Here is a 24,253-nt window from a genome sequence, read left to right on the forward strand (position 1 = left end):
CCCATCTCCTAAAACCTCTTGCTCCTACAAGAATCCCTACGCTCACACACATTTTTAACTCCTCCCTCTACTCTGATACCTTTCCCTCGTCCTTCAAACATGCAACAGTTATACCATTACTCAAAAACAGCAAGCTTGACCCTACCTGTCTTTCTAACTATCGACCTGTTTCCCTCCTGCCTTTTGCCTCTAAACTAATTGAACGTCTTGTATTGTCTCGCTTTCTCCATTTTCTCAACACCGATTCTCTCCTAGACCCTCTACAATCTGGCTTCCACACTGATCACTTCACTGAAACAGCCCTCACTAAAATAACTAATGACCTCCATGCTGCTAAAGACAGAGGTCATTACACTCTGCTCATATTACTCGACCACTCTGCAGCATTTGATACTGTGCACCACCCTCTTCACATTCTCCATACTCTTGGCATTCGTAACAAAGCTCTATCCTGGATCTCCTCTTACCTCTCCCATCGTACTTTCAGTGTCTCTTTTGCTAACACCTCCTCCTCTATCGATTTCTCTGTGGGGGTACCCCAGGGCTTTGTCCTGAAACGAGTAATGAAAAGTTCAGTCCGCGCTCTGGCTCTTTAAACTTGGAGTGTTGGTCCCTCTCAGTTCTCTTGCTGCTTCTGTGTTTATGAGGTGTCTCCCCCACCTCCAAATGTGGTCTCCACCGGAACCCCGATGGTGATACCATGGTGAAACCCCTTCTCTTTTCTCTTTACACACTCTAGGTCAGCGTTTCCCAAACTTTTTTTTCCGTGACCCGGTTATTTTTGAACTTCTCCTTCGTGACCCACTAAAAATTTTATCGCCTACTGTATACTGGCGATATAAATAAAACAGTTATGAATGTCCATACAGATTTCATATATTCTCCCAATCCCCTCTATTCTCTCTAAACTATTCTCTCTGAACTTCTCCTTCGTGACCCACTAAAAATGTTATCGCCTATACTGGCCTATCGGTAAAATAAAACAGTTATGAATGTCCATACAGATTTCATATATTATCCCAATCCGCTCTATTCTCTCTCCCCCCCCCCCCCCATTCACTGCTGGCCTGCACAGACACACACACACACACAGCCACTGATACACACACACACACACACACACACAGCCACTGATACACACACACACACACAGCCACTGATACACACACACACACGCAGCCACTGACACACACACACACACACACACACACACACACACACACACACTGATACACACACACACACACACTGATACACACACACAGACACTGATACACACACACAGACACTGATATACACACACACACACTGATACTGATACACATACACACTCTCCCCTATACACACAGACACACACAGTGAATTACAGTCAGCGACGGATGTGAGTGACTGGAGCAGGGGGGGGTGGTGGAGCGCGGGGGGGTGGAGCGAGCCCTGCTTGCCCTGCGCATGCGCGCGGGACCGCAGGGGAATCGCCGCCATTTTTTTTTACTTGAGCGGGGGCCAGCCTCGCAGCCAGCCTCGCTGCGACCCGGCAATTTTGGTTCCGTGGCCCGGTGCCGGGTCGCGACCCACCATTTGGGAAACGCTGCTCTAGGTGACCTAATCACATCTCTTGGGTTCAAATATCACCTCTATGCTGATGACACACAAATTTACTTTTCTACCCCATACCTTACACCTGCTGTACAGACCAACGTTTCTGAATGTCTCTCGACTATATCATCCTGGATGGCCCTCCGCCGACTTAAACGTAACAAGGCAAAATCAGCTCCTCATACTTCCTCCCAAATCTGGCCCTACTACCTTCTTCCACATTACTGTTGGAAGTATTGTCATTCACCCAGTAGCCCAAGCACGCCTAGGGGTCACACGACTCCTCTCTCACATTCTCTTCTCACATTCAAAAGGTAGCAAAAAACTGTCATTTTTTTCCTCCGCAATATTACCAAGTTACGGCCTTTCCTCTTGCTTGCCTGCAAAAACTCTTACACAGACCCTCATTATTTTCCGTCTCGACTACTGTAACCTCCTGCTGTCCGGCCTTTCTGCCTCTTATTTGTCTCCCCTACAATCTATCCTAAACGCTGCTGCCAGAATCACTCTACTCTTTCCGAAGTCTGTCTCAGCGTCTCCCCTGCTGAAATCCCTCTCCTGGCGTCCTATCAAATCCCATATCACACACTCAATTCTCCTCCTCACTTTTAAAGCTTTACATTCTTCAGCCCCTCCTTATATCTCTGCCCTAATTTCTCGCTGTGCACCATCCCGACTCTTGCGTTCTGCTCAAGGATGTCTGCTCTCTACCCCCTTTTGTATCTAAAGCCCTCTCCCGCCTTAAACCTTTGTCACTAACTGCCCCACACATCTGGAATGCCCTTCCCCTCAATATCCAACTAGCACCCACTCTATCCACCTATCAAAACACACCTGATTAAGGAAGCATATGAGTAGCTCCATGGCTGATACTATACATATCATACATAAACCTTGGCCTCTTGCAGATGCGCTTACCAGAACACCCTCCTACTGTCTCTGTATGTACTTCCTACCAACAAATTAGATTGTAAGCTCTTCGGAGCAGGGACTCCTTTTCCTAAATGTTACTTTTATGTCTGAGGCACTACTCCCCTTGATGTGTTATTTATATTATTTGTTATTTATATGATTGTCACGTATATTACAGCTGTGAAGAGCTATGTACACTAATGGTGCTAGATAAATAAAGACATACATAATAATAAAAAGAAAAAACATTTAATAGCATTTTCAAAGATTAACATCAAAGCGACAGTATCACCATACAGCCTCCTAACAGAATCTGGCATTAGACTCCCCATTCACCATCTCACCTCCACAGATTTTAATCACTTTATGTACAATTTATCTTAAATCATTTGAATAAATGCTATGTTTTGATATGTAGTCATATTTCCACACCACAATAACTAGGTAATACGTGTAAAACTGTCCTGATTAATTTGATAATCTCAGTGTGCACACAAACAAGAGGTGTTTTTGGGGGCTCTGTCCCCCGCTTCGCAGTTTGGTTGAATTACATACCGCAGGTGTAGCACCTATTGAAGAGCGTTAGAGCGGTCATCCTTCTGTAGCCATTGCATACTACACTGAAGAGATGGGCCATCCTCCTCCTCCTCATATCTGGGCCAGTGGCTGAAAATGGAGCCACATCACGTGACCGCGCGATGCGGAAATGCTGGAGGGTCCGTTGCCACGACACTGAAGGGGATAACACTTCAGAAGTGGTCTTTTCAGAGCATGTGAAATCCTGATACAAAAGAGGCTTTGTGCTTTCAATTGGGTACTTAAAAGAAGTCCTTCTATAATAATAGATATGCATTCTTCTGTAGCACTGGCTGTGTACATATCATTTTGCAGGCACAATGGATCCCTGCTCCATAGAGCATACAATATACGTTGGGTGCCTGAGGCACAGGGAGATAAAGGGACTTCCCCTGGGTCACAAGCAGCTGACACCGGGTTTTGAAGCAGGTCCCCCTGTTTCAAAGTCAATGTATCAGAGTCGGTGCCTTTACGCACTGTCCTGAGACACTCCTTATAATTAGGGGGACTTCACAGTCACAAGCATTAGCCTATTTATTGCAAAACATAAATGTAATAGAACAGCTAGGAATCATTTTCTTGTTTATTAAAAAAAATGTATCTGCAAGGAACAAAGTTGAGGTGAAAGGAAAACAGTGTAATCACTGAAAGCAGCAAAACATTCAATATTCTACGGGTGTTTTTTTTTTAAATAAATCAATATTAGATAATACTTACTGCTTTAAAAAAATAACTCTTAAAGCCATTTTTAATTAGTTTTAATATACTGTCCGTGCTTTGATTTCTATAACAGGTTTTAGCCACCTCCCCAGCAGTGCAAGATCTTTGGCAACAAATGATCACAAACAGGAAAGTGTTCCCAGCAGGACACTGTGGCTTCAGCTGAAAGCTGTAACAATAGATAATGTTACCTTAGTAATATACGAATACATTGTAGCTGCTGAGTTACACTGACTGAAGGATTGATTGAAACTGAACGGCAGCCATGACATTAACCCGGGGAAGCAGGATCGTTGTCGATTGCTTACAGTAAAACGGATCGATCGGTAGCTTAGGTAATTAGTTTGCGTCAACGCTAAGCAAAGGCTGCATATATTAAGACAAAATCAAAAACATAATTTTTAAAGGGCCGCGAGGAATGCTATTTAGAGGGGTTAGAAACGCCTTCATCCTACTCTAAATTAGGGTTGATTTTTGGAGGCAGTTATAATGCTCTTTATAGCTATTTTGGGATACATTCCAAAGCATTTATTTGTATCATTGTGATCAGCTAAAACAAGTAAGTGATATACTGAAGCACTCTGTACTTTGCTGTCAAAATGACCCACAGTCCATCTGACTTACAATTGCTATGACAAGATGACCAACAGTAATACGCTGTAGTCTGCATGTCCTGGCATCTTGTGCAGAAGGAGTCTATGTCAGACAAAGGACCGGTTGCCCTGGTCCTATTACATCACATCACAAGCACACAGAAGCAATACGTTTAAATTAGAACCAAGACTTGCCACCTGTACGGTAATTACTGACTATCAGGCGACCGCGTGCTAGATTCTGCCGATCAGTTCTAATTCATGCTTCAGGGAGTGCGACCTGTGGTATAATTATCCGTGTCCTACAGGACACAGGCTGAAATAACTGTTTTGCAGAAGATATTCACTGTGCTTTGCTTGCGCGTTTTTGAAAATAAAGACGGCAGTTGGGAAGTCGGAAAGCGAGTCTATCTTTATGTACAACTCTAACTCAAACTAATCCATAACTTGACATGAACTTCGACTGCCAGAATAACATTATCATTAAGGAGATGCATGGAAGTGCTATAAAAAGATTGAGTGAAGCAGATCTGGCATGGTCAAATGTAAAATATTAGGAATATATCTTTCCAACCATTAGGCCGCGCTTATAGTGCCGGCGACAGCAACGCGCCGGCAATGCTGACGTCAGGCTGCGGTCACTGGAAACATGAAATTGAAGTGACTTCCAGCGATCGCAACCAAGTCGCCACGGCGTCAATACATTTGTTTGGACGCGACGTTGCTGTTGCCGTCGCCGGCACAATAAGCGCGGCCTTACTCGGGTAAAGTAATATTCCAAGGGCTCTTACACATTTTCTGTATATAAATGATCAAGATTAGCATTTCATAGGATATTGAGAGTAGATTTAACTCCTTCTGTATCTGTATCTTGTAGCAGAATGTTAGTAGCCAGATTTTAAATTAGACTGTAACAACCACACACATACAGTAGCCATGACAGTGAAACAGCCGTGTCACGCAGGCTCTGCATTGATTAATATGGTCTTACGTCTCCTTACACAATTTAAATCTTGATAGTAATAAAAAAGTGGTACTGAGGCGCTCCTATATAGAGTGATTTAATGTGCTTAAATTAGTGATTATGGTACATAAACAAGTGTACAATAAGTGTTAAAATATATATCTGTGTAAATAATGTGAACGTGCAAGTGCAAAAACAAGTAATAGGTCGCAACTCAACCCTCTGAAGAAAAGGTCCTGTGTTTCTTCCTTGTAGTTAATTCGAAGCTTTGAGGAGCGCAGGTATCACCACATAAAAAACACATCGAAAACTACATAGTGTAATCAGCTTCACAAAATGTCTTTTGAATTCTAGGATTCTGCCAAATGGAAACTCACAATTTTCTAGATGGAAAAACAGCGTTTCCCACATAGCATGTGGCTCACGGTGTGCATCTATAGGCTTCTCCAGTAGTGGTTTTGATGAGGTTGGTCACAGTGTGATGTATCCTCGGTGGGAATAGAAAATAACACAATAGTGTAACTCTGTATAAATTCAAATGTCTATTGAATACAAGCGTTTTAATCTTGTCTGGAAATGTTATATACACCCATAATCCTATCTCTAACTGTCCATGAAATGGATGTGAATTTATTTATTTATAAAATGTTTTACCAGGAAGTAATACATTGAGAGTTACCTCTCGTTTTCAAGTATGTCCTGGGCACAGAGTTATGATGACGGATACATGGTTACAAATACATGGTTACATTAGGTAAACAGGGTTATACATTATATATGAAGACATAGCATGAATAGTTCAAGAGCAAATACGTTATAGGCGTATGTAACAATTACAGACCACATTAAAATGTGAAACAGCTTAGTTGTATGTATAACCTCTGTTTATTTTAATATAACCATGTATTGTTAGGAAATACTTGAAAACGAGAGGCAACTCTCAATGCAATACATCCTAGTAAAACATTTTTTATAAATAAATTAATTCTAGGGAACAAGATCAAACTTGGAAATATTGGTCGCGCTAAAAGCCCCAGCTCTGAGCCATACTATATCATGCTATTTAGCTTATTGAAAAAGTTTAAACCAACAGATGCTAAAGGATATAGAAATGGCTAGGGAGAAGCTCTAAAAATGGGTGGCCATCTTGAGGTTCTGCCTCCAGGAAGCTGACTTGTACCTTCTTAATGACACAAGGTTCAACTGCCCTTCTAATTATTGCTAATGATTATTAATTATGGGGTACTAAGATATTCCTCAGCACAGTATGACAGGAGGTGCACTGTTGTATACCATTGTATTATTGTTGATGGGTTACCATGGGGATTCTAAACTGTGATGTCATTGACGTCATGCCTACTTACGTCACGTAATGTGTGACAATAATGATGTCACAAGTGAGATGGGGCCACTAGGGGTAACACATTGTTTAACAGTCTAAAAGTAATTAAAGCATATTTTGGCATCACTCCAACATAAATCCTCTTTAGAAAGGGTTTATACCTTAAACGTTGGGGATCTCTCTGCTAGCGTGTCTATTTTTTTAAGAATCTTTAAGTGATGTGTTTTCTATGTACTTTTTTCTTTGTGTATACCATCTTGTGTGCATTATTAACTCCCTTCTGTTTCTTTTCATGTCTCATACAGTATTTGTGCAAACAAAGCTGAGTAATTGTTGCACCATTATTCATTGCTACTTAATGCTGTTTAGTGCCTTTTGGAGAGTTTTGGTTAACTTTCTTTCTGACTCGCAAACCGCAGCTTCCCACTCCCACACCTACAGATGCAGCGGCCGTTATTTGAACAAATCACGGAGCCGTTTTCGTGTGCGCTGCTGTATTCCACGCGGCATTAACGCGGCCAATCGCCCCAGGCACATGTGTGTATCGCGGTTGCTTTGTTTGAATTTCATGGATTGTGTGCAATTAAATGCAATGAAATTAATCCATTGTAATGTGTACAGTACTGTGCTACTGTGTCAATTTCAGGTGCTTAAAAACCAAAACACTAAAATGCCATTTTCTGCACTCGCGTCTTAAGGCGGTACGGTTGGAAGAAATCCCGCGCCATGACGTGGGTATTCCGAGGTATACAACGCGTGAAGTGTTCGAATAACGGCCGCTGCATCTGTATTGTTTTCCATCAGTATAAAACTAGTATCTGGTGGTAATGTTTTTGTCAAGTGCTTTTGAAATAAGTTCTGATTGGGCAAACTTTCCGTCACAATTTCACAGATGAGCCATGTGAAAGAGAGGCTTGGAAGTGATATACAAGAAGAGGTTCTCCTGCTATGCATCGGTGTCACATCAGGAGTTGGAAGGTTGATCTTCGGAAGAATTGCAGATTACATTCCAGGTGTCAAGAAGGTTTATCTACAGGTATTATCTTCTAGTTTTGATTCCATCCATCACCTCGTCAGTACATTTTTTTTTTATTAATTGATCAATATTTCTAATTTAACCAGTCCAGAATAAAAAATTCTACAAGAACCAATATGTTGACATGTTGGTTCTATTTAATACATGTGTAATCATTTGAAACTCTTATTTAAGCATGTCCAATGTGTCCTTTAAATCTTAGTATGTTTATTTAACTCCAAACAGAACTCATGCATCAAAACATTTTACTGTGGAGTATGCGCACTTCTCTATACACTTTCAGCACCACCTAATGAAGGATCTCTGATGTGACTCATTAGGCAGGCACAAGATAATTTACAGTTAGAGCAGTGACCGTTTTTAGTAGGAAATCCGCGCTCGAGCTGTCCTCATAGAAAATAGAACTCCTTCATCTCCCAGAAAATGTGAGCTCCCAAATGGGGGCTCACCCAACAAAACACTAAAAGAAAAAGCGGAGCTTGCGCACTGAGTATAGAGCATATAAATGTATATATATATATAAAGTCCCACTAGGTGGACTACAACAATAACAGTAAATAAAATAAAGTAAATCACTTACAAACTAGATAAGGCTGCAGACATGGTGCCTTCTCCCATGCGGAGGTGCGCGGAGGCTGTGGGAAAGCGGGTGCTTTCCCTGGCCATGCTAGACGGGCCGTGGGGGGTGTTCCTAGTGACGTCACGGAGCTGGTTCACCCTCATTGGGCGAACCGCTCACATGACCTGTCTGTCGCGCTGATAAATCCATTTAACTGATTTCTCACGCAACACGCACCGCCTGTTCGCTCGTCTGCAAAGTCTGCGGCACCATGGCCTCAGCCTAAGACATGCACAGGTGAAACCGGGAGATCCAGAGGTGAGATCACACGGATGGATGTAGAACGGATCCAGATCCACGGTGCTCCGTTGATCGCGTCCTCCTCTCTCCAACCGGCACACCTCTCCTGCCTGAGGACGCTCACGCAGCAGCCCCTTGTGACCTCAACGCGTTTCGTACAATGTACTTTGTCAGGAGCCTGAGTTGCTGCGTGAGCGTCCACAGGCAGGAGAGGTGTGCCGGTTGGAGAGAGGAGGACGCGATCAACGGAGCACCGTGGAGCTGGACCTGTTCTACATCTATCCGTGTGATCTCACCTCTGGATCTCCCGGTTTCACCTCTGGATCTCCCGGTTTCACCTCTGGATCTCCCGGTTTCACCTCTGGATCTCCCGGTTTCACCTCTGGATCTCCCGGTTTCACCTCTGGATCTCCCGGTTTCACCTCTGCTTGCCTTAGCTAGTTTGTAAGTGATGTACTTTATTTTATTCACTGTTATTGTTGTAGTCCACCTAGTGCGTTCTCCCCGCTTTTTCTTTTGGAGCAGTAAGCAAAACTACCGACACCCTCTATCCACATTATAAACCATACTCCCTCTTCAATATGATGTGAAGCTGCCTCCCCATACCTGGGAAGATCTGAGCTCCATTCACTTCATGCTTAGCGCATCCCTAATATCACTGCACATGGAATAGGGGAACACTCGAAATGTATTTCATTTATAACAGCCTTTTTATTAAGTGTTTAGTACATTTTTATTGTAATCCTTGTTCATTTCAAACTGTGAATATATCTTTTTTTTGTGCCTTTGGCCCACCATTTATTTTATCTTTAAAGGGCCCTCCCGTTATGCTGCAGCAGGGGTGGGCAACACCAGTTCTCAAGGGCCATCAACAGGTCAGGTTTTAAGGATATCCCGGCTTCAGCACAGGTGGCTCAATCAGTGGCTCAGTCGAAGACTGATGGAGCCACCTGTGCTGAAGCAGGGACATTCGTAAAATCTGACCTGTTGGTGGCCCTTGAGGGCTGGAGTTGCCCACCCCTGTGTTACATCATTGAAATGCATGTGTACTCATCACAAACGAGCCAAATCTCTGACTAAAATTAATCTTAACAAATGTGTTCTGACTCATATTCACAGACCGTATAATATATTCTGACCAAACGCCTTTTCTGCAGGTTGTCTCCTTCTTTATGATTGGCCTGATGTCAATGATGATTCCTTTGTGTCACAACTTTGGGGGTTTGATTGCTGTTTGCCTCTTTATGGGCTTGTTTGATGGCTGCTTCATATGCATCATGGCTCCTATTGCCTATGAACTTGTTGGTGCAGACAATGTTTCTCAAGCCATTGGATTTTTGCTCGGGCTTATGTCCATCCCCATGACTGTTGGTCCACCCATTGCAGGTAAATCAGTGATTTTATATTATATTCATTTTCCAATTTACCCACTTGCTTCAAAGTCATAAATCTTACCAGATTTAATACTTTTTTTACTTCGAACTCATAGGGTTTTCTTGTGAGTAACCCAAGCATTCTGGAACTGTATGTCTCTGCATCCGCACCACTCGCAGAGATATACACTTTGAAGTTGCATACATATGATATTTCTTGGCTTTGATCTATTATACAAACTAGACAAAACACAGGCAGGTCCCTGATAGTGACCAATATGTGTTGAGTGCAAGTGTGATATAAATACAGCTCAACTCCGTTATAACGCGATCTGTTACAACGCGAATCCGCTTATAATGCGATGCAAGCGTGGCTCCCAATTTTCGTATTTAGGAATACTTTAGAACACGATTATTGGTATCTTAAATACTTTATGGTACAATGCATACAATTGCACATTATTTCTAACGCGATCCGCTTATAGGGCAATGTGATTCTTTGGACCCCAAGCGCAGCGTTATAAGGGGGTTGAGCTGTATCTGTTTGATAATGAGCTTGCACTCGCAGTTTTGAACACAAATGAAAGAACTCATTTGAAATTCTCACTTGTTGATTTTCTTCAGGAAATATCCTATAGGCTTTGGCATCTTGTCACTTGTGTTGATTACAAGGCTTGAGAAAGTGTAAACTCACTAAACAGTTGGCTGCCTCACGCCCATGGAAGACACACAACCTATGAGTATGAAGAGCATTGTATTAGTTGCTGTGTTTTCTAGTAGCATTGCAGGCTCCGGTGGAGTGAAAGGTTAACATATCTTCGAATGCCCCATATTTCCTTTCAATTCTTCCTGATTGTATTGTTTGTTCCTCCAGGTATCCTGCGTGACCGCCTTGGCTCCTATGATGTAGCATTTTACCTGGCGGGCATTCCCCCTATTATTGGAGGATTTATACTATGCCTGATCCCATGGATCCATCAGAGGACTTTGCAGAAGAAAGCAAAAGCTGTGAATGTAGAAACGGAAGAGAAAATGCTGGATAACACCGTCAGCACATTGTTGTCTGGCACAGCTGAGCATGCCAAGAAAGAAGACGTATCTGTCATATAATCAGCACACTTTACAAAACAGAGAGAATACTCAGATTTACCTTTTTTCTCTTCCTTTCTTTTCCTTTTTATTTTTTTAAATGACAATTATCGAATGTTGTTGACTGGTGCTACAATACCAAAGCTGTAGGTGGTTGCTTGCTCCTCCACATCAGAACGTCTCAGTGAGCTTGCCATGCTAAGGTTTCAGTTGAGGTACATTCACTGGAAAGCACACATTTATATGTGTGGAGCTGAGGCTCGTGGGCAGAGCTGTGAGACTTCGGGATGTGAATGCCATAAAAAGGAATTTCATACACACAGTACCTTCAGGAATGCTCTAAGAGATTACTTTAGGGCAATACAGGCTTTAGCAACTTTCTTCATCTGCAAACCAGTGATGGTCTTAATAATTGTACAAATTTCTGTTACCTGATTCAAATTGGTTTATCAGTGCATGCTCAGGTTTCTGTGCATATTAACTCTGCCTAATCTACAGTACATACAGTAGTAGATTGTTATATAACTGTGGAGTTTAGCTTTTCCATGTTCTCCCTGATTCACATCTTCCATCTTGTTCCGTCCTCTTGTATTGTTTGCTTTCACCCAAGAACAGGGGCCCCTAATGCCTAATTTATAGTGGGGTTGCTTATTCGTCCTCTAGAAGTCATGTGAACATTTTAATATTGCCTCTCTGCTTCACTCTCTTGTGGTCTACCTGCATATCTGCTCTCTGCCTTCCTCATTTTTGAACCCACGCTGCCTGCATAGGGGTGCAGCGGAAGGCCGTGTAAAAAGGCGCAGATCAATGCATCAAGGAAACTATACTTTTTTTGCTCCTGGTGTTGTCAAATGATGCAAAAGGTATTAGACAGAGAGGTATATGCCTCGTCAAACCTTGTACATTTTTGAGATGGAAGAAAGGGAGAAAACATTATGCACAAATGTGCAGAACTACATACAGCATATCCTGTTATAATACGTACATCTCTTAACTTTCTCTAACCCCTCCTATTGGCACTCCCCAAATATGATGATACGGGACAAAATTGGGTCAAAGAGACTTAAGTTGAATATGTCCCTCTTAACTCTAGTTTTGCTTCAAAATTGCCATGATAACACAGCCTCCAGCCATGGAGGTTTTCTGATGAAACACATTATGGCTCTAAAGCTCTGATTACACAGATGTTGTGGCTGTTATTTCACCTACAAGCGTAGTTTGGGGGGAAAATCCATAATGTCATATTTTGGAGCTGCTCTATTGAAAGGAAGGGGCAAATGACATCATCCATGATCTTCTAAAGTTTTAGAGGGTACAATAATGTCCTCTACATCTGTAGTTGTAGTGGAGAACAGTGGTGGAACTGCCACCCGACTGCACCAGGGTCCACCACCTTTTGGGGCCCATCCACCATGCACCAGAATGCTGTCCCGGCACTTATTTTAGCAGCCGTAACAGCGTTCAAGCATTTCTAAAGGTCTCCCTCTCTCCACACCCACTCTCCAGGCTCTACCTGTGCTTCGGCGCCTTACCCGGTGGCAAGGACAGCACAAGCACAGCAACTCGGCCCAACTTCCGCAATCACCGCCCTGGTGGGGTTCCTCCATTGCCGTCGCCACGTAAGGATCCGCTCCACAGCTAGGGCACCAGGTGGAGATGGGGTATTTTTTAAAAAAAAGTTTGCCCAGGGCCCACCGGTGACTAGTTCCACCCGTGATTGAAAAAAAATCTGCTTTTGGAAAACCTGTTACCAAACAAAAATGCAAAATGTGTTCCCTAATCATTATGGTTCTCAACCTATGGTCACTGAACAACTTTCAATCTCTTAAGACTTGTGTGGTCCCCTAAAACTTTTACATTTCACTTCAGGCTTCTCTCTGCTGCAGCGTGTGCATTTTCTATCACTATTTGACATTCTGATTTTTAGATACAGGTCCAAAATGGAAAAAATACTGTTTTATACAAATACGTTGAAAAACAGCTATGTTTGGTGGTTCCTCGCCCCCACCCCCCCAACCTCGTTTTAATAATTAAGTGGTCCTGTATATGGAAACGTTTGAGAACCCCGGTATATATATAAAAATGGTTATTGAGGCAAAAAGTGACACTGTGTGCTCATTTGCATGTCATTTCCCAGAATCCCTTGCTGCAGTGGAAGTGCTGTATGCTGGGTGATAATGGGGAAAGGCGGGGTTGCAGACCTGCCTAAGACATGCAGATGAGCATACAGCTATATTTGCATATTTGCTTTCCTGTGGAGGGTTTTTGTCACTTTTTTTACTCACCATAACTTAACTCAGTATTATGGTTTAGCCTATCCCATAGCCTCTCTTGCATTCCCAGTAGAATCAACCCCACACTGATGAGACCCATCAAGGTCGAAACAGCTGTCTGTGGGTGGTTTTCTGGGTATGCACCTTAACCCTGGCTGTGCTCAAAGCTGTGACCATGCAGCAAGCTTAAGCCTATAGGAAACCATGTTAAAAATGGTTATTGAGGCAAAAAGTGACACTGTTTGCTCATTTGCATGTCATTTCCCAGAATCCCTTGCTGCAGTGGAAGTGCTGTATGCTGGGTGATAATGGGGAAAGGCGGTGTTGCAGACCTGCCTAAGACATGCAGATGAGCATACAGCTATATTTGCATATATATATATATATATATGCATATATATATATATATATCTCTGACATGTTTAAAGGTCCTAGTCACGCGTGCCAATAGGAAGTCGCAACGGGTGACATCACGCCCTGCCTGCAGAGATACCGACACCCACTATGAAGGTAAGTATGTCAAAAAACAAGGGGTCCCGGAGCTGAAATGAACACACTTCAGCTCCGGAGACCCCCTGCTTCAATCCTGCAATAAAAATAAAAACTAAATGAAAGCTGGATTGCTGCTTTAAAGGTGCAATTCCTGGTACTTTATAGATTTTAGTCAAGAAAAAGTCTACCAGGCTTGGTCTCTTGGTTATGAGAACTAAAGCGTACATTCCAAGACATTTTACATGAATGAATGGCTGGTTCTCTTAGCTTGGAATGCATCAGGCTATTAGAAATAGTCCCAGTAATGACCCGGAAGCAGTAAAGATGCCAGAAGCTATTTGTTGTACCACAGGTCACAGGTGACTTTGGAGGCCTGTTATTATTACAGTGGCTTCTGTTTGTTTGGCTCTAACATTTGTCACAGTGCAGTACAATGTGGGAGGGAATAAAGTGACATTGTATGACAAGAGGACATATTTGTTGAGACAAATTGAGCCAATAGGAAGAAGTTTCGCGTCCCAAGGATCTTGCAAACCTAGTTAAAGACGCAATCGACTAATGTCACCATAAATAATAGATGTCTCCTGTGTATTAGTGCTTTAGCTGCTGCATTCAGCAGTCCCATTCCTTGGGCATGCTGGGGTTGAATTCTGGAGATACAAGATGCCATCCACACTACACATTCAGGAAAAAAGAGGTTGCCATGGTGACTGTGAAACAACAAACAGACTAAAACGCAGCACAAAATGAAGATTTAGAAGTAAAACAGTAAGAAATAGATCGGCTTATGTTTACAACGTCATTTTTGTTTGGAGGGGGAAAGGGATTGCTCCTTTAAGCTTTGATTTTGATCATGGGGATTGCATTGGGATAATCTCCTTCATGGAAAAAACAAAACGCTCGAGTCGCTGGGTTTGTAGCTGTACTTTGAATGTGAGATCCTAAACTGGATAAGCGCGCGTCTCTTTAGGGGCTATAAATGTACCAGTTTTTATTTATTTATAACGTTTTTCAGCCATAAAAAAACATTTAAAACCCAAACTGAGAAACATCTTCATGTATTATAATGAATCAATTATACATTGTCCACGTATATGTTTCAACATAAAATGGCAGTGGAAAATGTTTTTTTAATCACACTGTAATGTTACCAGCAAGTCAAAGGGCCAGAGCCACAGAGTTCTCTGTCACATCAGGGAAAGTAGCGTGACCTAAATAGGTAACAGACGTCATTTTCCCTGAGTCTAACGGGTATCCACAAAGATAAATATAAGCAAAAACCCGCAGCCATTCATTACCATAGGCTTAACTTCACGTTAAGTTAGCACAACATTGGGTTAGCTTCAAATAACATGATGTTAAGCTCACCTTACCTACAGTAAAGGTGCCGTTACTTCCACCCAGACCCTGAATAGGTGTTTAATTAAAGTTAAAAAAAAAGAAAAGACAGAAGAGGAAAAGAACCCTGTGAATAACAAGATGATAGCTAAATCATGGTCCTATTTCAGGGTCTGGATGTGAGTAATGGCAAATGTAGCTATATTCTAACTAATGTAAAGTTGAATCCCTGCGGTAACTAGGAGCTCTGAGGAGAAGCGTTGTTAGAGGGACCGCCTCTTTTGCATATGATTTGCACTAACGTTTACTAATGCAAGGGCTCGTTACGCCTCAACTTAACGCTATGGCCCCAGTGCGCGCGCGACGGGGGTGCCTGGCGGCGCTCGTTCCCTCCATCCGAGTGATCTGAAGGACTTCAGATCACTCGCGGTGGGGAGGCGTGGCCATGACGTCACGTGGCTGGTTCGCCCTCATTGGCTGAACCGCCGCTATGACGTGGCCACCGTTCGGCCGCCGCGCCAAAAGACAAAAATCTTGTCTTTTGGCAAAGGTGGTCGCACATCGCGCTTTCTGCAGGCGCGCAGGCAGTGACTGGGGCCGGCCCCATAGAGGGCCGTATCTTGCATTCGCAGCCGCAAGCAGTGAGGATGAGGCCTAACGCAGTGCTCGTGCGCTTTGAAGAAACCTATTAGCACTTAACGAGACCTTAACGTGAACTTACCGTCTGATTAAGTCAATGACGGAGCTTTGAGGATCGGCCCCAAAGACTGGTAGGGAATCAACATACCAAACGTTGATTCTTCATATTTTGTTTCCATGATATGTATATGGTCAGACAAAGGGCGCCAAATGTCATCAGTTGCTGTGTTCCTATTCGCAATACACAAAAATTTCATGCAGTTATAGCCGTTCTGTGTATATAACCACTTTCAGTTTATGGAGGTGTTTAGTTAACTAGGTAATAAAACATTATTTACCAGCTTTATCTAATCAAATTATTATTATTATTATTATTGTATTCTTATTTAGAACCAACCTTATATGCAGAACTTTACAAACTTACAATCGTGAGTAAAGATGTGTAATATTTGTGTAGGTGGCAGAAGGGTTGAAGCAGCTGTGACAGCTACTCGGCCACATTTTGATAAAGGCCAAAATGTAAAGCTATATAAGTAAACCTGACATGCAGCAGTGACTAAGTAAACAAAGTGTGATTTTAAACTGCAAGACATCAACGCCCGCTGTATATGGTACTGCTGCTGTAATAATATATTTATATTCTATAGTTAATACATTTTTTTTAAATATATATTTCCTTTACATAAAAAACAAAACAAAACAAAAAGAAGTGCAACTAAAGAGAGACAGTGGCAATTGGATATGTTGTTGGGGACAGTGCAGTGGCCACTAAACCAATGACATCTATTTAGGAGTTCAGGAACTATTTATTGTGTGTGGGTGCTGTACATACCAAATCAGTAACATGCACACATTACCATGATGTATAAACCCAGCTTCAGCTCGCCCCACGCCCCTAGTTCCAGCCCCCATTATTTTATTTTTTTATAATAAACCCCATAATAATTGGAAATACAAGCACATGCTCTGTTACAGATGTCGGTTGAGTGATATCTGCGAAGCTGGGCTTCTGTTTATATTCAACAATTTGTATGCTATAGTGATAATTGTATTACTGCGTCTTTTTATGCTGATGCATTGTGTTTAATGGGGGAACTCGTGTATACAGGGTGAGCATGCAGAGGAGTTCTCAATCAGACTCACTGCATCAATAGTCTTGTGCGTGTTTCTTCCCTTTGATACCTCCACATGTTTCTTGAGTTGAAGCAGTATTAGGGTATTTTTTTTTTTTTTTAAATACTCATTTTATGTGCTGAAGAATCCTGGAGTGTATAAATAATCTGGAGGAAAACAGAGGACTCCACTTCTTTTACCACATGTAAAATATCAGTAAATTAAGAGTAGACATTCACAGTGGTAACTGCCATTGACTTGAATGGAGGGTAATGTTGAATCAGGGTGATGTACCCGGCATCAATGCTTAGTGAATCTCTATCATTGTGATTGTGTTTTAAATAACTTCTGATTTTATCTTATCTACAGTATGACCTATTAAAAAAAAAAAAAAAAAAAAAAAAAAAAAAAAGTTGATTTTCTATTAAAACAAAATTGTATTTAAAACAAACCAAAAAAAAAAATCTTTAAAAGTAGTAACTACAAAAATAATAATATTTCAGGTCAAAGAGATGGAAGAGAAGGTCTTGTCTTTGCATTTCAGCGAGGGCTAGTAAAGGGCCAGAATAATGTGTGATGAATAAGTTCAGGCCTGTTTTGCTATTTCACCCATAAATATAGGGGGGGGGGGGGGGGGGAATTAAAAACTTTTAATAAAAGTCCAAAAAGGAAGCTGGAAACGTTTAGTACGTTTTCATGGTGTAGAAAACAAATGTTTCCAGCAGAAAAAAAAACAACAAAGTGCCTGTGACAGCGCCACTCACTTGCATGGGCCGCGCCACTTAGAAAATATGGACCATAATGGTTCAACGTTTGCAATCAAGTGTGTTTTAACCCTTTCACTGCCAGAGGTGCAGTGTTCCCCTTGGACATTTAGGAGCTGCAATGTGAACGACCTTTGTAGGGCGTGATCATCTCTGTGGCTTTCATTTATGGCTTGTAACACAAGGCGTTGGAAAATAATCTGCATCACATTGCTGCACTATGTGTATCAAGTTCAGGCACCAAAGGGGTTAACTGATTATTAGCAGAGATAACCATTATGGCAGAAATGTATGTCAGGCCAGTTACACTCGGGCACACCAACTTCTTTTAAGTGATAGGGGTTTATTCATTAAACCGCAAGTGCCATTTATGGCACTGTCACATGAAAACTCCCATTCATGTCAATAGGAGTTTCTGTGATAACACCCTAATTGCAGTTTAATGAATAACCTCCATAAAGTCAGTTAAGGACTCTCAATGCAACACAGCTATAAGTCTAACGGAAGAATGGGTTAAGAGCCCCTTAGCGTGCATACAAAAATATTGTTTATTAATTTAATTAAGCAGCATGGAAGTGGTGTAGCGTGAGACAGGTAACACTTCTATTCAATAAATGGGATTTTAATGGAAAAAGACAAAGTAAAACATTTATTTTTGAACAATGTGGTGTTCACTTAAGCAGTAGTCTTTGCTGCTTAGGTATTGTTTGGGATGATGGATTTTATTTTTTTTAACCTGAATCGAGGGTCCCTCTGAGCAGTCCCCCAACTTACAGGGATTTCCCCGTTCCCAAAATATAACTCGTTTTGTCCATTGGGCAAGAAAACTTGCCTGATGGACACAATATGGCCACCAAGTCGCCCTCGCTCCAGTGGCCAATAGAAAGCTGCACCATCATCAGGAGTGACGTTGCGATTTTCTATTGGTGACCCCACTGCCATTGGCAAAGTAATGCAAATGTTTGCTAGAATTGCAACTGACTACCACACAGTCAAAGCGCTGTTTTGGCTTTTCCCTTTCTGAAAGTTGGGCATCCCTGTTGTATAGTTATGTTGTAACTCTAAAACACCGAGGGGAAGCAAGTGTGTCAAACTGGAACATGTCTCCAACACCAGGTGCAAATTGCATAAGTTGGACTTTCCGCCACTTTACATCAGTGCAATATTACAATGAGATGTATCAAAATGTGTGACTATAGCTGGGGCAGTTTTTCTTTCTCTTTGCGTCAAACAAATCCGCCGGGTTAAAGGGCATTGTCCCTGGTGCAATCTGACGCAAATACATTGCACCCATATCCTCCACAGAGATAAAGGGAAGAGCTGCGTGCAGTCTAATGAACGGAGAAACGTTTGTGACTTGCTTTTATATGAAACATCCTACTTTTAACCAGTAACGTCCCTTTGTGACGTACCTGGAACATTATGGGCCCTGGCATCCCAGAGGCAACATTGCTCTTTCCCAGAGGATGATCAGGTCAACCCGCTGGAAATAGAAGTGAATTCCCCTCCATTTCTGTCAGCTGGGGTGCGTTGGTGGTCATGTGATAACTGCCTACGCGATCACGACTGCAAATATTCAACAGCACTTCCAGCTCTGATAAGTTCCAACGGGTTTGTGATAGTGCTAATGTTTAAATGACATTTGTGTCATGCTGTTTATGAATGTGTTAATTAACTGACCTTCTTTTGAGTTTGCAATGTATTGCAGCACACACTCCTGTGAATGAGTTAAATGTTGTGCTGTCAGAACGGTTTCATAAACTGTTCTCAGTAGCTGAATTTTACTCGTGGACTGGATTATTTTTGTACCAGAAAGCAGTGTCTCTGCACTGATTCTTACATCAAAAGCAAAAGCATTCTTGTAAAGTAAATGAGGACAAATCAGACTTTATGAAAAATGAATGAGTAGGTACGTATGTCGGCAATTTAATATTGCTAATTAATATTGGAAGGCATAGTCCTTCATATCATCTTAAGAATACTTGCTTTATTACTATATTATCTGGATCATGTACAAGGTATACGTTGCACAGCTCTACATTTAAAGCGTTTTTGTAAAGATTTTGTTTATAGACAATGTAATTGTAGCAATAACAAACTAATGGTATTTCATACCCATTATCATCAGGCTTTTTCCCCTTCGATTTTAAAGAGCTTTTAACGGATGTTTTTGGAAAGAGAAATAGGTTCTTCACACTTTATATACAATATAAATACTTTATACACAATACCACGAAAAAAGCATTGACGTAAATAGGAGCTGTTATAGGCAGGCTATTGAAGTGCAACTAACATGGGCCTGGTAGATGGGAGTAAAGCAAAATGATGTGCAGCATTTACATAAAGAAAAAAAATGGGTTGTTTCTTTAAGTTAATTTTGGTTCTCTGTAAGGTCACAGAGGTTGTCTAATAATCTATCATCAATTGTTTGTTTTATGCCTTTTAAATATACATTTTACATATGCAGGTATTATTTTTGTATAGTGGTCCATTATATCAAGCCAAATAACTTTGCCAAAAAAAGCAAAATATACGCACCTTCTTCAAGTTACATGTAGCTGTCATTCATTTGTGATATCTGGTAGTGCCATTCTCAGGGGAAAGACTTCTCCTCGACATGCTGCGGAGCACATTACAGGACTTTAAACAACAAAATGCAGGTATTTCATTGGGGATGACCCACATGGGACATGAAACCTTGTCCGACATAGAGAACAGAAATACGTCTCTCAAAAGTGGATCAAATGGTAAAACAGAATTCACATGGCTTGTTGCATTCTTTATGCTGCGCTTGTATACAGTAGGTTATAACCGTTATATGCTGCCTGCTTGAGTGCTACGGTCCTGCCAGCGTTTTAAAGTCCTGTAGCGGCTTGCTTCAAAGGCCACTCCAGCACTGAAATGATTGGAGATGATACACAGTTGTCATAATCTGTTCATTTTATAGCAAATGTCAAAAATAAAGAGTTCTCAATCCAACTTTTTATACTCCTATTCAAAATGATTTTTTAGGAACATAGTAAAACAAAGACAAAAAAAATGTCTACTGTTGTTTGTAGGGATTAACTTGACTAACTCTTGTAAGTGTAATTAACTCTATGCAATGAATGTACAAGGAAAGTGAAGGTGGTGTGTGCCACAAGTATTTTAAAGCATAATAATTATAAAATAAAATACACTTGATGTATGTTTCCATGTTTTACTTTCCATCACACACTTTACTGTTCTGGAGATCCGTGTTAATTTTTTTACGCTGTTGCTTTTCAGGAATAAATGGCGAACAAACAAGCATATTCCATTCTGTGCACAGTATGGGAGACAAATAAAAGGCAATGTGTACATTTCACTTGCTTACGGACTGAAATGGTCCTCAGAAAGTTTCTTGGTGAAGCTCAACATATTAAGGAAGTAAAGGGGCCTATTCTTTCAACTCTGAAATTGCCCAGGCAAAATCTCTCACACACAGGATAAATGTGATACAATAAAAACCTGGTGTTTGAGCCGCAGTTATTAAAAAATTATATGTGTAGAAAAATTGAACAGTTTGACATCTCACTTACATGCACTTTTTGTCCTAATTTGCGGTAATACTTGTCAGAAATCTAATTTCCGTCAGGAGGGAGAAATATGGCTTCTGCGGAAGTGGAGAGAGAGAGAGAGAGAGACGGTTTAGGAGAGAACACATTTAATTATATACCCCTGTTCTGTCCCAGGCTCACTCTGGCAAGGGAGTAGAGGCAGGCAGTTTAACTCAATCCCATATACCAAACAAGGGGAAGCTTCTTATTTACTGAAGTGTTTATTGGGCACAACACAGAAATAAAAAGGGGAAACACTGTGGTTTGGGAACAATGGAGAAGAAAGGGGGACTAGAATGGTAAATGGGATAGGTAAATAACATTAACTTTACCAGGGACATTAACTTTACCAGGGGAGATCAGTGAGGTGACTACTCACAATGGCTGGTGGCTTGAAAAGGAAGTGTGCTTGCCTAAACAAGCAGGAAGAGGACAAGGACTGCACCAAGTAGCAAGGGGAGAAGGGCAGTCCAGCTCACATAGTAGTAGATGTGGGTGGCAAGGGCAACAGGCTAAGAAGCCAGCTAAGAGAGTAACATTGTAACAACATTAACACTGAAGAGTGACAGCAGCCAAAGGACAGAGAAAAACCATACAGGGGACAGAACAACCCCCAAATACATGAACTTATATACTGCTCTCCCGCTCCTCGGACTCTCTTGCCTACCTGAGGGAGTATACAACAAAAAACAAAGAAGCCCAAAGCTACATCCAATATGACAAAAATATACAATGAAATACCTATATATCTCTTGAAAAAAAAGGGTAATTTAGTTAAACCCTTTCGCCAAAGCATTTTAAGCCTGCAAGCCACATTAAGGCATGATCAAATATTGCACGTCCTAACACTAACTGATTAAAATTCTTATTTACCTCTATAGTTAGAGGAAGAATGATCACATTGCATCTGTCCCAACCAGCTGCATGTCAAAGAAATAACTGCTTTCTTGGACAGTGGGGAGGTGTGAGCTTAAACCCTGGGAGGGAGGAGCCACTAACAGCTGTTCTCAGCTGTTTCGGAGGTTAGTGGCTCCATCCTCCCAGGGTTTAAGCTCGCCCCTCCCAACTTTCCAAGTAAGCAGTTCTTTCATGCAGCTGGTTGTGACAGATCCAATGTGATAATTCTTCCTCTAACTATAGAGGTAAATAAGAATTTTAATCTGTCTCCACTGATGATGTCAGATGGAAACGTCTGGAGGCGTGGTTAATTCTGCGCTTAGGTCCTTTAAAAAAAAAAAATATATATATATATATATATATATATATCAGAGACAAGGCATTCACATATTGCTAGATGTAATTAATTCAAGGGTGCATACTGTCCTAGTGTCAGCAAAGCAGCACATCAATAGAAAAAATGTAAAAAGCTCTCCAAAAGGGTGAAATGTAATCTCAATGTGTCGACCCCCAATGGAGCCTTTATCAAGAGCTCTTGATAAAGGCTCTGTTGGAGGCCAAAATATTGAGATTAAATTTCACCCTTTTGGACCTTGGAGTGCCTGTCCCCCGTGTGTGTGTCTGTGTGTGTGTGTGTGTGTGTGTGTGTGTGTATATATATATATATATATATATATATATATATATATATATATATATATATATATATATATATATATATATATATATATATATATATATATATATATATATATATATATATATATATATATATATATATATATATAACAACAAGACAAACTGCCTGCAACAGACTAAGAAAATAATGAGTACTTAAATTAGTAATATAATAACCACTAATGGTGCTAGGGACTAGAAGTAATATAACAATGAAAAGAAAAAGAAAAGCATCCCAACTCAGCACTCAAGTATACTCAGAACAAATATCAAAGAAAATTATGATTTATTTAACAGCACAAATAATCAAACATAAAATACAAAAAATATTAAAACAAACCCTGACATCCTCCTCTGATAAAATATGTATCAGACAGGGGAAATCCCCTATGAAGATACTGATGGACCCCTAATACCCAAGGCAAGGGAAAAAAGCCTATAAGCACAAAATATATGTAGAACAAGGGGTTAACAATAACCCCTTGAACCTACAAGGCCGGCCTCACCCCTAGTAAATATAAAACCACACAGCAAGCATAGATAACACATGCACCAAATTGCCTAATACATGCTGATGTCAAATACATATATTATATACATACACCGTAAATGCAGTTGGTATAATCAAGGCAAACCAGGCACAGTACCAAAAAGAGACTGTTAGTATGGGATCAACAATGGTTAACAGTTCACATCAGTTACCATAGTCCATGAGACCATCCATGCCACACTGTGATAGTAAAATGTCCAAACTTGGCACTCTGCTTCCGGGGGTCCTGAATGAATACACAGGGTATGCTATGTTTTTGTAGGTATATGATCTTTTGCCTGTGTCTGTTATGTTTCATCATTCACTCATTTTTTCCTCCTCTTTTAATTTCAATTCTATTACCATCCCCCCCTACATATCCTCTTTTTCTTTGCTATACATCTTTTTACTCTTTCCCTTTTCCTATGGGATACTGTTCTGATGTTATGTTTCCGTGTGCTGTATACTAGAGGCTATTATCTAATGCACATTAGTTTAAGTTCCCAAAGGCTGCCGCTCCAGTGGAGGGCGCTCAGCTTTCTGCTCGTCTCAACAACGGGTCCTTTACACCCCACTCTGTAGTAAATAAGATAAAAGAAGACAAGCGCTCACAACGCTAACAGTGTAATACTATATTGCTAGTTCGCCAGTAATAATATAGTAATGCAGTCACGGGATTATTTAAAAGCTTGTTTATCAATAAAATGGAAGTAGTGTCTTCCCTGGCTCACTCGTGCTTGCTCCGTGCGTTGCTCCTCCGGATCTTGAGAGCATCAGACAACCTTCGGACAACTTTGCAGGGGCCTTCAAACTGCACGAGATGGCAGTTGACCTGGGACAAGATTTCCAGGGTGTTGAGCTATCTGTAAATTACAGCAGTGGAAGGGTTAAT

The 24,253-nt window shown here is 41.2% G+C and overlaps 1 protein-coding gene across 1 annotated transcript in view; it reads left to right on the forward strand.

The window, feature by feature from the left end:
• Nucleotides 1-20,866, forward strand: part of SLC16A10 (solute carrier family 16 member 10) — a 121,640-nt gene extending 100,774 nt beyond the window's left edge. The window contains exons 4-6 of the mRNA XM_075597628.1: nt 7,596-7,739; nt 9,756-9,984; nt 10,846-20,866. Of these exons, the coding sequence (XP_075453743.1) occupies nt 7,596-7,739; nt 9,756-9,984; nt 10,846-11,081 (609 nt within the window). The 3' untranslated portion in view covers nt 11,082-20,866. The remainder of the gene's footprint in view (nt 1-7,595; nt 7,740-9,755; nt 9,985-10,845) is intronic.
• Nucleotides 20,867-24,253: the final 3,387 nt, after the last annotated feature.

The sequence above is a fragment of the Ascaphus truei genome, chromosome 4 (assembly GCF_040206685.1).
Source record: "Ascaphus truei isolate aAscTru1 chromosome 4, aAscTru1.hap1, whole genome shotgun sequence".
Classification (NCBI taxonomy): domain Eukaryota; kingdom Metazoa; phylum Chordata; class Amphibia; order Anura; family Ascaphidae; genus Ascaphus; species Ascaphus truei.